Genomic DNA, 12,228 nt, shown 5'->3' with positions numbered 1-12,228 from the left:
TATCAGCTTCCCTCGCAGTCCAGCTTTCACATCCATACAGCCATGATGTATGATCTTACATATAACGGACGCAAGTTTAGTTTTTATTAGTTTTTCCAGTGGGGTTATATCCTTATAGGGGAGTTATGGTTACAGATAAGGTTATTCTTTGGATAAAGAAAAATTCTACAATTTTCTAATAAACTTTTTGGCGCAATTCCTTGTAGTTTTCCAGATCTCTGATTGCTTCATTGATTACTATGGGATGCATGGCTCGTCACGCTACAGTTAGCAGAGTTGTGTCTTGCTACCAGCCATAGACCTCTGTGTCCAGCTATGCATCGGAAATAAACAATGAAGGCTCCTAATTGATAACTGCAAGCAGAGATGTTAACCCCTTCATGACATCGCTTATATCAGCCATCAGGATGCTGTGATTTTTGTGGGGCTTTTCATCTCCACTTTTCCAAAGCTATAACGTTTTTATTTTTCCATCAGGACGGCCATATGACAGCTTGTTTTTTGCGTGACGAGCTATAGGTTTTATTGGTACCGCTTTCTGGGTACATATCATGTATTTTAATTCTGCCATAGTTTTTTTACAGTGTTAAACAGGCAGCATAAATCATTTTTCTTGTTTGTTTGTTGGTACGATTACAGTATTACCAAAATTATATTTTTTACATTATTCCACAATTAAAACTCTCATATGTTTTTTATTTTTCCATCACAAGAGCTTTGTGGGGGCTTGTTTTTTGCTTGATCGGTTGTCATTTTTATTGGCACCATGTTGAAGAACATACGGCTTTTTTGATTACTTTTATTGCACTTTTTGGGAAGCATAATGTACAAAATAGGCTTTTTGTCTCAGTTTTTTACAATTTTTTAATGGTTTTTGCTATGCAGGATAAATAGTGTTCAATTTATTGGAGAGATGGGATATGGACATGACAATACTAAACTTGTGCATATTTAGTTTGTTTTTTTTTTAAGAGGGGAAAAGCCGCCTAAGTCAAAAACTTACGTCATATTGCATTAAGAGATTAAAAACTGTGAGGTGTTAATACACAAAACTTGTAGGAAAAGTGTATCCTTAAAGAGAACCTGTCATGTCCCATAAGCACCATAAACTACAGTAAGTTATAGACAGGGAAAATGGAGTCTGGAGGAGTATTTTTTTTATACTTACCTGACTCCCCATTCCCTTGCTGTCACCCCTGGAAGTCGGTGCTGTTAGGTTGTGCGTCTGGGACTTGTGGTTCTACAGGTTTCCATGACCACAGCTTCACAGGTGAGGGGTAATTGAGCTGGCTTGGTGTGGTGTTTCTCCAGCCAATCCCCTCCCGTCTGCTGCATATAAAAAACAGCATTTCTTGGTAGAAGATGCTGGTCATTTTAGTGCTTTACTGGTTTATTCTGTTGTAAACCCCCTTAGCGCTGGTTTTATACATGCTTGTCTGAAGTGTCTATCTCACCTTCCCTGAGGACGGTCTGGACACCTGCTGTCCCTCCCCTTCTTGCGTTCTGGGGCGCATGCATTGAGTAGTGTGTGGTACGGTGTCCACACAGGTGCATGCGCCTGCAGGTTTCTCCCTTTCCCTTGGCAGGTGCGGCCTCCGGACGTCTGATGTCTTATGTGTGTGTCAGATGGGTAATGCCTGAGACTGTGCCCTGTATCTCAGCACGGTGGCTGACTCTCTTTTCCCTTGGAGTGAGGACACTTGGACTAGCTATGGTTTGCTATCTGGATGCGCGTTCTGGGTGGGGTTTCTATTCTATGTGCAATGCAAAACCTTGTGTGTTGGTGTGAGCAGCAATGTGTTTTGTTTGTCTGTGCAAGTGGCCAGACATGTGCTTTATATGCAGTCCTGTTCTGTGTAGTATGCATAACTTTGTGTGTTGGTGTGAACAGCAACTTGGTCTGTATATCTGTGCATGTGGCCAGATATGAGGTGTGAACAGTCGTGTTCTGTGTGTGTGAACAGCGTTGTGTCCTGTGTTTTGTGCATATCTTCAGGTTCCTAACCATGAATAGCCAGTTCCCAGATGAAGACAGTGGGGCTGTCCTTGTTGGGACAGTCACTCCGCTTTTAGGCAGGGGTTTCCCACTTTCCCTGATTAGTAAGGCACAGGTGTCCTTCCATATTAGCCTGGAGAGGTGCAATTGGTCCTTGCAACATGATGAGAGTTGTTGTAGTTTTATATAGGACACCAACTTGCGTCCGTGCTGAGGCGTGACGCTTTAGTGCGCCGAGTGAACATAACAGGTGTTCGGTCTGTAAGCGTGACTCTTTTCTTCAGTCAGTGCACACTCCCATTGAGAACAGTGTATATATCTACACTGAAAGATAAAAAGAGTCACACTCACAGACTGAGCACCAACTTCCAGGGCTGACACCAAGGGAATAGGGAGCCAGGTAAGTATAAGAAGTACACCCCTGGACTTCACATGTCCTGTCCATAACTGAGTTTATAGTGCATATGGGACATGACAGGTTCCCTTTATACAATGATTAAAACTTACTTGCTATAACTGCAATACCCCTTTTAGATGCCAAAATGGAAATTATGTTGGTAAGAGGTGAAAGCCAAGTCTTTGTTATATGTCTAATCCATGCAGACTCTTCTATATAGAGGATACAGAGATTTCTGTAGATGTGTCATAAATACATAGCAGCATGGGCTAACGTGTGCTATTACTCGGTTCCATATCCGCAGTGGACAATAATATGTTAGACCAATAGACACGCCTTGTTATGTGATGCAACTACATATTTGCTGACCTTTAAAGACCTTCTTCCACTCATCTCTTCATTCTGTAATATTGGGTATCATCACCTTTTTCTGTATTACATATGCGGCGCCCCCATCCCACATTCGTAAGGTGCATTAAACACTTGTACAGTTCTTCTATCTCGTTTTGGCTGTTGTGTGTCGCTTCATGTATGAATAAATTAGCTTCACCTTTGCGGCATACTTTTTGAATCCCCCTACATTGAAGATCAATACCTTTAATGACCATTAATTAAGACTTGAGAAGTTCTTGAATATTTTAATATTCTTTTCTCTTTCTTCTCAGGAATCGTAGCTTTGTGGTCCTTATCAATCTTGGCCTTTGAGAGATATGTTGTGATTTGCCGGCCACTTAGAAATCTCCGTCTTCGTGGAAAACATTCAGCCATTGGTATTCTGTTTGTGTGGGTTTTCTCTTTTATTTGGACAATTCCTCCAACCGTCGGATGGAGCAGCTACACAACAAGTAAAATTGGAACCACATGTGAACCCAACTGGTAGGAGTCTTTTCCATATTTTTGTTATAGCTTGTACTCTATATCAATTTGCAGGTTGGGGAGGATTTTTCCATACAAAAGTCTGTAGAACGTTTTCCATTGTAGGTATGTTTGCTGTCAAGTCATGTTCAATGAGCAAGGCTATTTTTCACATCTGTGTTTAAAGCCATGGTTGCAGATTCCATCATATTTTATGGGAAACACGACAAACACCTTGGTGGAATCCAATGAACCCCCATTATAAGTCAACTGGATTTGTCGGGCTCCACTATTGACTGCCATTTGGATGAATGAATAGCCCAAGTAAAACATGAGCACTGCTCACAGATGTTCATACAGTCAAAGAAGGATTCCACTATGAAGGACCTTATTAAAATACAGCTACGCATTACAACCCTGGATTGGAGTCTTCCTCAGGCATAAAATACATGAATTATGCCTGAGGAAGACTCCAATCAGGGGTCGTAACTCATATTTTCACTTTAGTTATTTGTAGAGGAATCCATCTTGGACTTTGCTGGACATCTGTGAGCAGCACCAATATTTTTGCTTGGTCTATTCATCCATCTGAAGTCCAGGGAAAGGCTACTCCTCTGGTATGGAGCAGACGTTTTTAACTTTAGGTTCCTGTTTGCTTCTAAAAGATCAGCATTGTTCTGGGATAAAATGCTAAGTGTGGTCACGCGCATTTCTTGCATAACCAATCAATGTGAGTAAATATTACTTATTAGGCACTTATCACTACCTATGGCTTTTGGAATACAAGTCTAGGTTGCGCCTTTGCTTTTTTAAAACTTTCCATGGATCCTAATCAGCTTCCTTCAGCCACTATTGACTCTGGCAGACAACAAAATGCTGATGTGAGCAGAATCTAAGATACCAGGTTCAACTAGCAATCAAGATTACCCTAGATGAGCTCTTTCTCTGTTGTTCCCAATCTTAATACTACAGAGGAAGCCTTGACAACATTTTTTTCTCTCATTGGGAACCCAACAACTTCCCCATCATTACTATAAAAGTACAATATCTTGCTGTTATCTTATGCCTTCTGCAGAACCCCCAACTAGTTTTCAAGCAAATTACAGAGTTCTGCAGAACCAGGGTTGGAAAAACCTATTCTAGCCCCTTATTGGTTATTTATCATCCTCACTGGTGCCAACTGTGACCAAATTCAGAAGTCAGAGTAATGATTTATTGATGGGAGTATGGAGCTGCATAACTCTGTAGACCATTACCATTGTTAAGCTTTGAGAGCCTTTAAGGGGTTGTCCAGGATTGTTTATGATATTGTAGGTCAGCTGCATTGAAGTGAATGGGGATAAACTGCAATTCCACACACAACCTGTGCTGTTTTTGGAAGAAAGTGCCCATGTTTTCTAACCTTGGACATCCTCTTCAAACAGGGGTGCCCCAAGCCTTTATGCTGCCTGGGGAAAAGTGTGAAATGACACCCCCCATATATTGGAACCATTGAGACTTGTCTGATGTAACAGAATAATAGTGACCGCAGTAGGGGCCCCAGTAATAACAGTGACCGAGATAGTAATAGTGTCCTGTTAGGGGCTCCAGTTTGAAATAGTAACTCCCCCCATAGTGGTCCCAGCAGTAATTGCGGCCCCCAAAGTGGCCTCAGTAGTAACAGTGCCCCTGTTAGAGACCTCAATGGAAATAGTGACCCCCATAGTGGTAACAGTAGTAACTGCAACCCCCATAGTGACTTCAGTAGTAATAGTGACCCCATAGAAGCCCAAGTAGTAATAGCATCCTCATTAGTGGCTCTAGTATAACTAGCGCTCCCATAATAGTAGCACTCCCATTAGTCACCACAGTAGTAATAGTATCCTCCATAGTTGTCAGTAGTAACAGTGACCCCCCTATAATAGTCCTAGTAGTAATAGTGATCCCCATAGTAGCTGTAGTAGTAATAGTGACCTCCATAGTGCCCCCTGTAGTGGACCTTTGCCCGGGCAGCAACCCAACAACTTACCCCTGGGTTGCTGGCAAAGCAGTCCTTAGGATAGGTCACCAATATCTAATCTGTGGAGGTGTGCTGCCCGGGACCTTCACCGATCAGCTGTTTGAAGAGGCTCCATCTCTTGCATTAAGTGAATGGGACTGATATGCTATATCAGGCAGAGCTGCTATACAATGTACCCCCACCGATCACATAGATCATAAATATAAGATTTTCAGAAAAACCCTGTGTCACAATGTAATTTCTGATCTTGTTTGTGTACCTTCTGCTAGTGGAGAAGTTGAGGCTGATAGCTGGAGGCCACATCATCTATTTATGTGTATGACTATTATCCCGTGTCTTTGGTCGGCTGGAAGTTCTGTATTACAGTGTTGGTCTCTCTCCTCATTATCCAACCCACAAGACTCTTTAAACACCAGACTTGCACTGTAGAGAGATACAAATGAGTGGAACATAATAAAAGATTTACAGCTTTACAGATGTTACTGTTGTAAATGTGCTTTTCAACTCTGTGACTTCCTGGGCTCGTCCCATTACTGAACATCACAGAATCCATGCAAAGCATCGTATCATCAAGGGAGCAAATAAGTTGCGGGAGGCCAGTAATAGCCACGTGTAGTCATAAATATGCAGAAGCAAGTCCTAAAATACCTCCACAATAGGTACTGCTAGGACAGAAGGAGCTCAGATTAATAATTAAGATCCCATTGTTTCATAACCATGGAAAATAAAAGATAGAATATTGAAGATAAGGCAATAATTAATAACATTCCCCTCAATGTCTCCATCAACATGTGTCATATATACAGCGATCATCCATAGCAATAAACTCACCTACATATTCTGCAAGTACTCTACCATTCATGTCGTCAAAATAGCTCTGACCTCTGAGGACTCAAACCATTCCAGGATGACTACTGTCGTAAGGCTGGATCTGCTGGAAGAGACCACCGCCATTAGGGAATACCACTGCCATGAAGGGGGTACTTGGTCTGTACAATGGTAGGGAGATGGTACGTGTCAAGGTAACATCCACATGGACGCAAGAAACCAAATCCATTGGCCAGAGCATCCTACTGCCTCTATTGGCTTGTCTACTTCCCAGAGTGGCGCAATCTCTTTCCCAGGTGACACACAACTACCTGACCGTTCACACGGTAAAAGAAAATATGATTCATCGGACCAGGCCGCCTTCTTCCATTACTCCATGGTCCAGTTCTGATGCTCATGTGCCCATACTAGCCATTTTTTGGGACAGACCGGGTCATTATGGGCAGGGCCAGCCTTGGTTAAGTGTGACTTGAACGGTCACACAGGGCACTGGCCGCCAACTGCTGGGGGCACCAGGGCAGATGGCTGACTCCCCCCTCATGCTAGAAATCAGCTCATACCCTTCCGCCCACTCTCTGCCTCTTATGGCTGTCAGTACACTGCAGAAGTTGGTTATTAGATGGGCTTCCTGCTCTAGGGAAGAGGAGCCATCACTGAGTCCTGCTGTGTGAGTGTGTGCCGAGAACGTAGTGTGTGGGGATTTATAGAATGTGGAAGGAGGCATATATATTGTGAGGCTACAAATATATATGCTATTTAGGGAAAAAAGAATTGATAAGAGTTATTCAATTCATTATGTGTATCGCAAAACCCCATTAAAAATACAAGCTGTCCTGCAGGAAATAAGTATACGGCTATTTTGACAGAAAAATATATTGGAATACAATAATGAAAAGATTTATTTAAAAAAACATAATATGGTACAAAAATGATGTCATTAACCGCTTCTTGACTTCCACCGTACATACACTGTGTCTGCTTGGAGCACACTGGGGAGCCAAGCCTGCTCTACACACCGTGGGGGTCAGCAATCTTTGATAGCTGACACCTGCTGTTAACAGCTGTGATTGGAGATAACACAGATCTCAGCTTTTAACTATTTAAATGCCCTGATCGGTTTTCAGGAAGTCCCAAACCACCCCTTGTGATGTGACTGCAGTTTGCCGTCTTGGTGTCATAGCAGCAAGCGGCCTTCTGAAAGCCTACAGGGTTGTCATGTATTTCTGCTTATTGAGATTTGCCTGTGGCACGCCTCAATTGGATTGCCTACAGAAATACCATATACAGTAATGCAATACAGAAGTATTGCACTATACAGTATAAGCAATAAAATGATCACAAGTTTGAATCTCCGTATGGTGCTTTCACACAGGTGGAATTAGACCGTAATATCCAGTAAATTCCACATTACAATCCACAGGGCTACCAGTGAATTTTGATGTGGAATTGAAAATTATTTCAATCTGCCTGCAATTTTTTGTATCAAAATCTGCAGTAAGGGCTCAGTCAGACGGGCAGTTATTTTTTTGCATATTTTTTAGCGCAAAACACATGCGCACAAAAATTTGCGTGACCGAAGGGAGCGTCACGCTGAAAAAAACACACTTGATTGCATTCAAAATTGCAGTCCCTTCGCTTTTCCCTTCTGCGGCTGTGACAGCTGCAGCAGTGGATTCCTTGGATGTGAAATCCCTGGATGCTGTCACATCCAGGGGTTTCACCTTGTGGTCAATGGGGCCGGAAGCAGCATCACCAACCCCATTGAGAACATGCAGAGAAGATTGCGATCCGCTGTGACAGCTGGCTGAGGATTTCTTCATCTCGGCGGGGAGTCCCCTCATCACTGAGCACTGTGACAGCATTGTCACAGTGTCCAGTAACACGGGGACTCCCAGGGGAATGAAGAATTCCCCTGCCACAGCTGTCACAGCTGTGACACAGGAGCGCAATGTTCTCCCATTGCTTTCAATGGGGCCAGCGCTTCTGCAGCCCCATTGCAAGCAATGGGCTGCCGGCAACCCCTGCAGTGATTTTCGGGGAAGCTGCTTGTTCTCCTGAACTGCTCTGAAGTACTTATACTCACCTAAATATATACTCACCTCTACTAAATATATGCTCACCTCTTCCCCGCTGTTGGGGCTCAGGAGCATCTAGCCACTTGTCTTCCTGAACTGCTCTGAAGTGCTTTCAGCAGGCGGGGATTTAAAATCCAGGCAGAGCTAGAACAGGGACTGGGTTTGCAGGATCTGGGAACTGTCCAAAGGGCTGGATGGCTCAGCAGACAGGAGTTCCCAAGTTCAATCCCGGACACTATATAGATTTGGTATCACTGTAATTGTATTGACCCACAGAATAAAGATAATGTGTCACTTTTACTACAGCATAAGTGCCAAAAATCAAGCCCCCAAAATGGTGCAACTGCATTATTTTCCCATATCTAGAAATTTTTGAAAATTTTCCAGTACATTATAAATGATATGATATATGGCACTATAGAAAAACACAACTCGTCTCTCAAAAAAACAAGCCCTGATGTAGATGTGTCACCAGAAAAATAAAGCAGTTATGGGTTTTTTTTATAAAAGCTGGGAGGAAATGATGAAAATGGTAAAACATAAAAGGGTTGTAGTGGGAAGTGGTTAAAAAATATAACTCATCTCTCAAGAAGACATGTCCTCGTATGACTTAAAAATTAGCTACGGTTCTTAGAAGGTGAGAATAAAAGCAGGCTGCAATGTAAAGTGGGCAGAATGAAAACAAATAACTCTATATGGCCAGTTTCAGATGACCACATGTCTGTGTCTGTAATATGCTTGTGTGAAACTGGCCTAAAACACATATTAAATAGCCCGTATTCTTATAACTAGCCTGTCAAAGTTGTACCTAAAGGTGTTCTACCTATTGTATTTGTTATTGAAAAGGAGGGGCACCAACAAAAATTTTTGCACAGGGCCCCTGCTAGCCTAAGGCCAGCCCTGATCATGGGCACTCTGCAGCCCCTGACATCTTTCTATTGCAGCCAGCAGCAATTTGTGTTACAGTAGGTCTTCTGTGGGATCAGACCTAATGGACTATCCTTCACTCCCCATGTGAATCATTGAGCCTTGGCCACCCATGACCCTGTCGCCAGTTCACCATTGTCCTTCCTTGGACTACTTTTAATAGTTACGAACCACTGCATACCGGGAACACTTTACAAGACCTACCATTTTGGAGATGGTCTGACCCAGTCATGTAGACATCACTGTTTGGTGCTTGTCAAAGTCACTCAAATCCTTAAACGTGCCCATTTTTCCTGCTTCCAACACGTCACCTACAAGAACTGTTCATTTCCTATTTCTTTGGAGAGGTACACAAAACAAAATTGGACAACTTTTGGTTGTTGGTCCATCCCATTGAGACTAGGAGATGTCATAAGTATTCTCAGTAAAAGAATAATACATAATTTATAGATTCACAGTCAATGATATCTAACTGACACCTTGTACCTCATGGCATCTATACAGCATCATGTTATATTGCTTTCAAGGGATTCCTTTCTCTAATAAAGTACTGCCACACTTTAATACGTGGGGCAGTACTTATGCGGCACAGAGTGCTAAGGCTACAGAAATGCAGTCCTAAGCTCTCGCTCACGACCTGAAGGTTGCAAGTTCAATCCCGCCTGGCTCAGGTAGCCGGCTCAAGGTCGGCTCAGCCTTCCATCCTTCTGAGGTTGATAAAATGAGTACCCAGCTTGGTGGGGTAATAAATAAATAAATTATTTGCAAGCACTGTGGGATTAGTTGGCGCTATAAAAAGTACAAGATTTTTTATTTTATTTAATAAAGGCAAAAATTAGGACAGGAACTATTTAATATAAATCCCTCCCCAATTCTGCCATCTGATCTTGGGGGAAGATGACAGATATAGGACAGAGAGCATCTCCCAACATTAAGATGTGCTAGAAAAAGTGGCACAGAAACTTTAGATACAGTATGTGGCCATCTGCCCCAATGTTTTCATTGTGAGACTAAGGAATGAAAATGGGCAATGCAACCCTTAATGGAGGAACTTGAAGGATAAACAGATGTAGCATGTTTAAAGAGTCAACAATAAATAGATGCTGCTGGCCTAATATACTGGTTGACCAAAGATCCTGTTAGCATTGTGAGCTGAGTTGAAAGGAGTGTCATGTTGTGCTCTTGGGACCTGTGGTTCTATGGTTTTCCAGGAGTATACTTCTGCAGGTGTGGTTGATTTGACTGGCTGATGGTGTGGAGTTCTCTAGCCAGCCAATCACCATTGATCTATGTGTATATTATATATATACACACCAACCATTCTTCTAGAAGGTGCTGGTCATTAGCCTTTCCTTATTCTTCCCTCTCAGAACTCTGGTGTTTAGAGTCACGTATGCTGTAAGGCTTGTTTGAGTCGTTCTCCCACACTCCCTGAAGATGGTCTGGACACCTGATTGCCCTGTTCACATGTTCTGTGGGTCGCCGCTGCCTTACCCTTCTGTCAGATGTGGTTCCAGATATCGTCCTTTATGCTGTCAGATGGGCGATGTCTGACATGTTAATCCCTTCTCCATCACATGTGTGATTTGTGGATGTTTAAACTATGTCTTTTTTGGTGTATGTATGCATGAGTGAGGTTCTGGGTGGGATTCCTTTTGTGTCTGTAGGTGTGCAGACATCTGGTGTGGACAAGGTCTTGTTCAGTGTCTGTCTATAGATGTGCGCACACCTGGTGTGTATTATGTTGTATGTTGGAACTCCTTATGTCCTCAGATAACCTGATTTTAATTCCGTCTGAAGGTTTGTGGACACCCGTTAATGAACTACGTTGTATTCCTTTCTATTCCTATTTAGGGCAAAACAGGTGTCCATAGGTTCCCGTGTGGGTCTGTCCTTATCGGGACGATTGCCCCGCTTTTAGGCAGGGTTCCCCTAACTCCTGTGGTGTAGGGCCAGACTTCGCCTTTCCCCCACTATTGGTTCAAATTTCCCTGTTATGTCTATGTATTTGTATACTATGCATGTCTTGTCTAATAAAACCGTTAGGAGTAGGGATGAGTGAGTATACTTGCTAAAGCACTACTCGTTCGAGTAATGTGCTTTAGACGAGTATCTCCCTGCTCGTCCCTGAAGATTCGAGAGCCGCCGCGGAGCAGGGAGCAGCGGGGGAGAGCGGGGAGGAACGGAGAGGAGATCTCTCTCTCCCCCTCTCCCGCCCGCTTTCTCCTGCTCCCCACCGCAACTCACCTGTCAGCTGCGGCGGCTCCCGAATCTTCAGGGACGAGCAGGGAGATACTCGTCTAAAGCACATTACTCGAGCGAGTAGTGCTTTAGCGAGTATACTCACTCATCCCTAGTTAGGAGTTTTCTACCTGAGGTCTTGAGTGTATATCCTTCCTATTTAGATATATAATATTACAATCATACAAGCAAGGTAAATAAGACCTGCACTTTATTCTTCACCAGCAGGTAATGTGCTTTGAGTGACACAGACCTCTTCAACAGACAGCTGGATTATACACTTAGTCATAAAAGTTGTTTTATTATTCACATATTATGGCTACTAGTGTATAATCCAACTGTCTGATTAAAATGTGTATGCATCTGGAAACATGTTACCTGCCAGATCAGAATAAAATACAATTTTAAACTAGTAGTTTTACTCTACCTTCAAGTAACCACTTAAAGGCTATGGTAACCTTTGTGCATAAAAAAATCAATAAACAAATATCTTACTAAGTGCATTTTTTTGCAAGGACTTACCTTCCTATTTTGCATTGAGTTTTCCTTCTCATCTATTTAGAAAGCCTCATACTTGATATATAGGCTCTTCTACATTCAGGTTTTTGGCTCAAGGCTGTTCCCAACAGTGATTAGCTGGTCTCTTTCATAATTGCTCACAAGCTCAGCTCCCCATCCCTGCTTCTCTTTCTGAGGCTGTGTAGCATAGCCAACTACACAGCTATCTCTCCGGCTATCTCATCCTCTTTCTGAGTAGCTGATAGTCCTGTTCTCTCTCATTTCTGATAAAAGCAGAAAATTCACCCAGAGTGAATTACAGCCTTCAGTAACTTTCTATGTTCTGCTCTCCTTCACCATTTCCCAGCACTGTCATACCACCCTCTATAATAGCTCAACGGAAAGGCAGTGA

The 12,228-nt window shown here is 42.7% G+C and overlaps 1 protein-coding gene across 1 annotated transcript in view; it reads left to right on the top strand.

Moving 5' to 3' along the window:
- Positions 1–12,228, top strand: part of LOC136626188 (opsin-VA-like) — a 49,518-nt gene that overhangs the window by 6,067 nt on the left and 31,223 nt on the right. Inside the window, exon 2 of the mRNA XM_066601015.1 lies at positions 3,059–3,269. Within this exon, the coding sequence (XP_066457112.1) occupies positions 3,059–3,269 (211 nt within the window). The remainder of the gene's footprint in view (positions 1–3,058; positions 3,270–12,228) is intronic.

Source organism: Eleutherodactylus coqui, chromosome 4 (assembly GCF_035609145.1).
Source record: "Eleutherodactylus coqui strain aEleCoq1 chromosome 4, aEleCoq1.hap1, whole genome shotgun sequence".
In the NCBI taxonomy this organism is placed as follows: Eukaryota; Metazoa; Chordata; class Amphibia; order Anura; family Eleutherodactylidae; genus Eleutherodactylus; species Eleutherodactylus coqui.
Note: the sequence above shows the minus strand (reverse complement) of the source record. Positions and strands in the feature narration are given on the sequence as shown.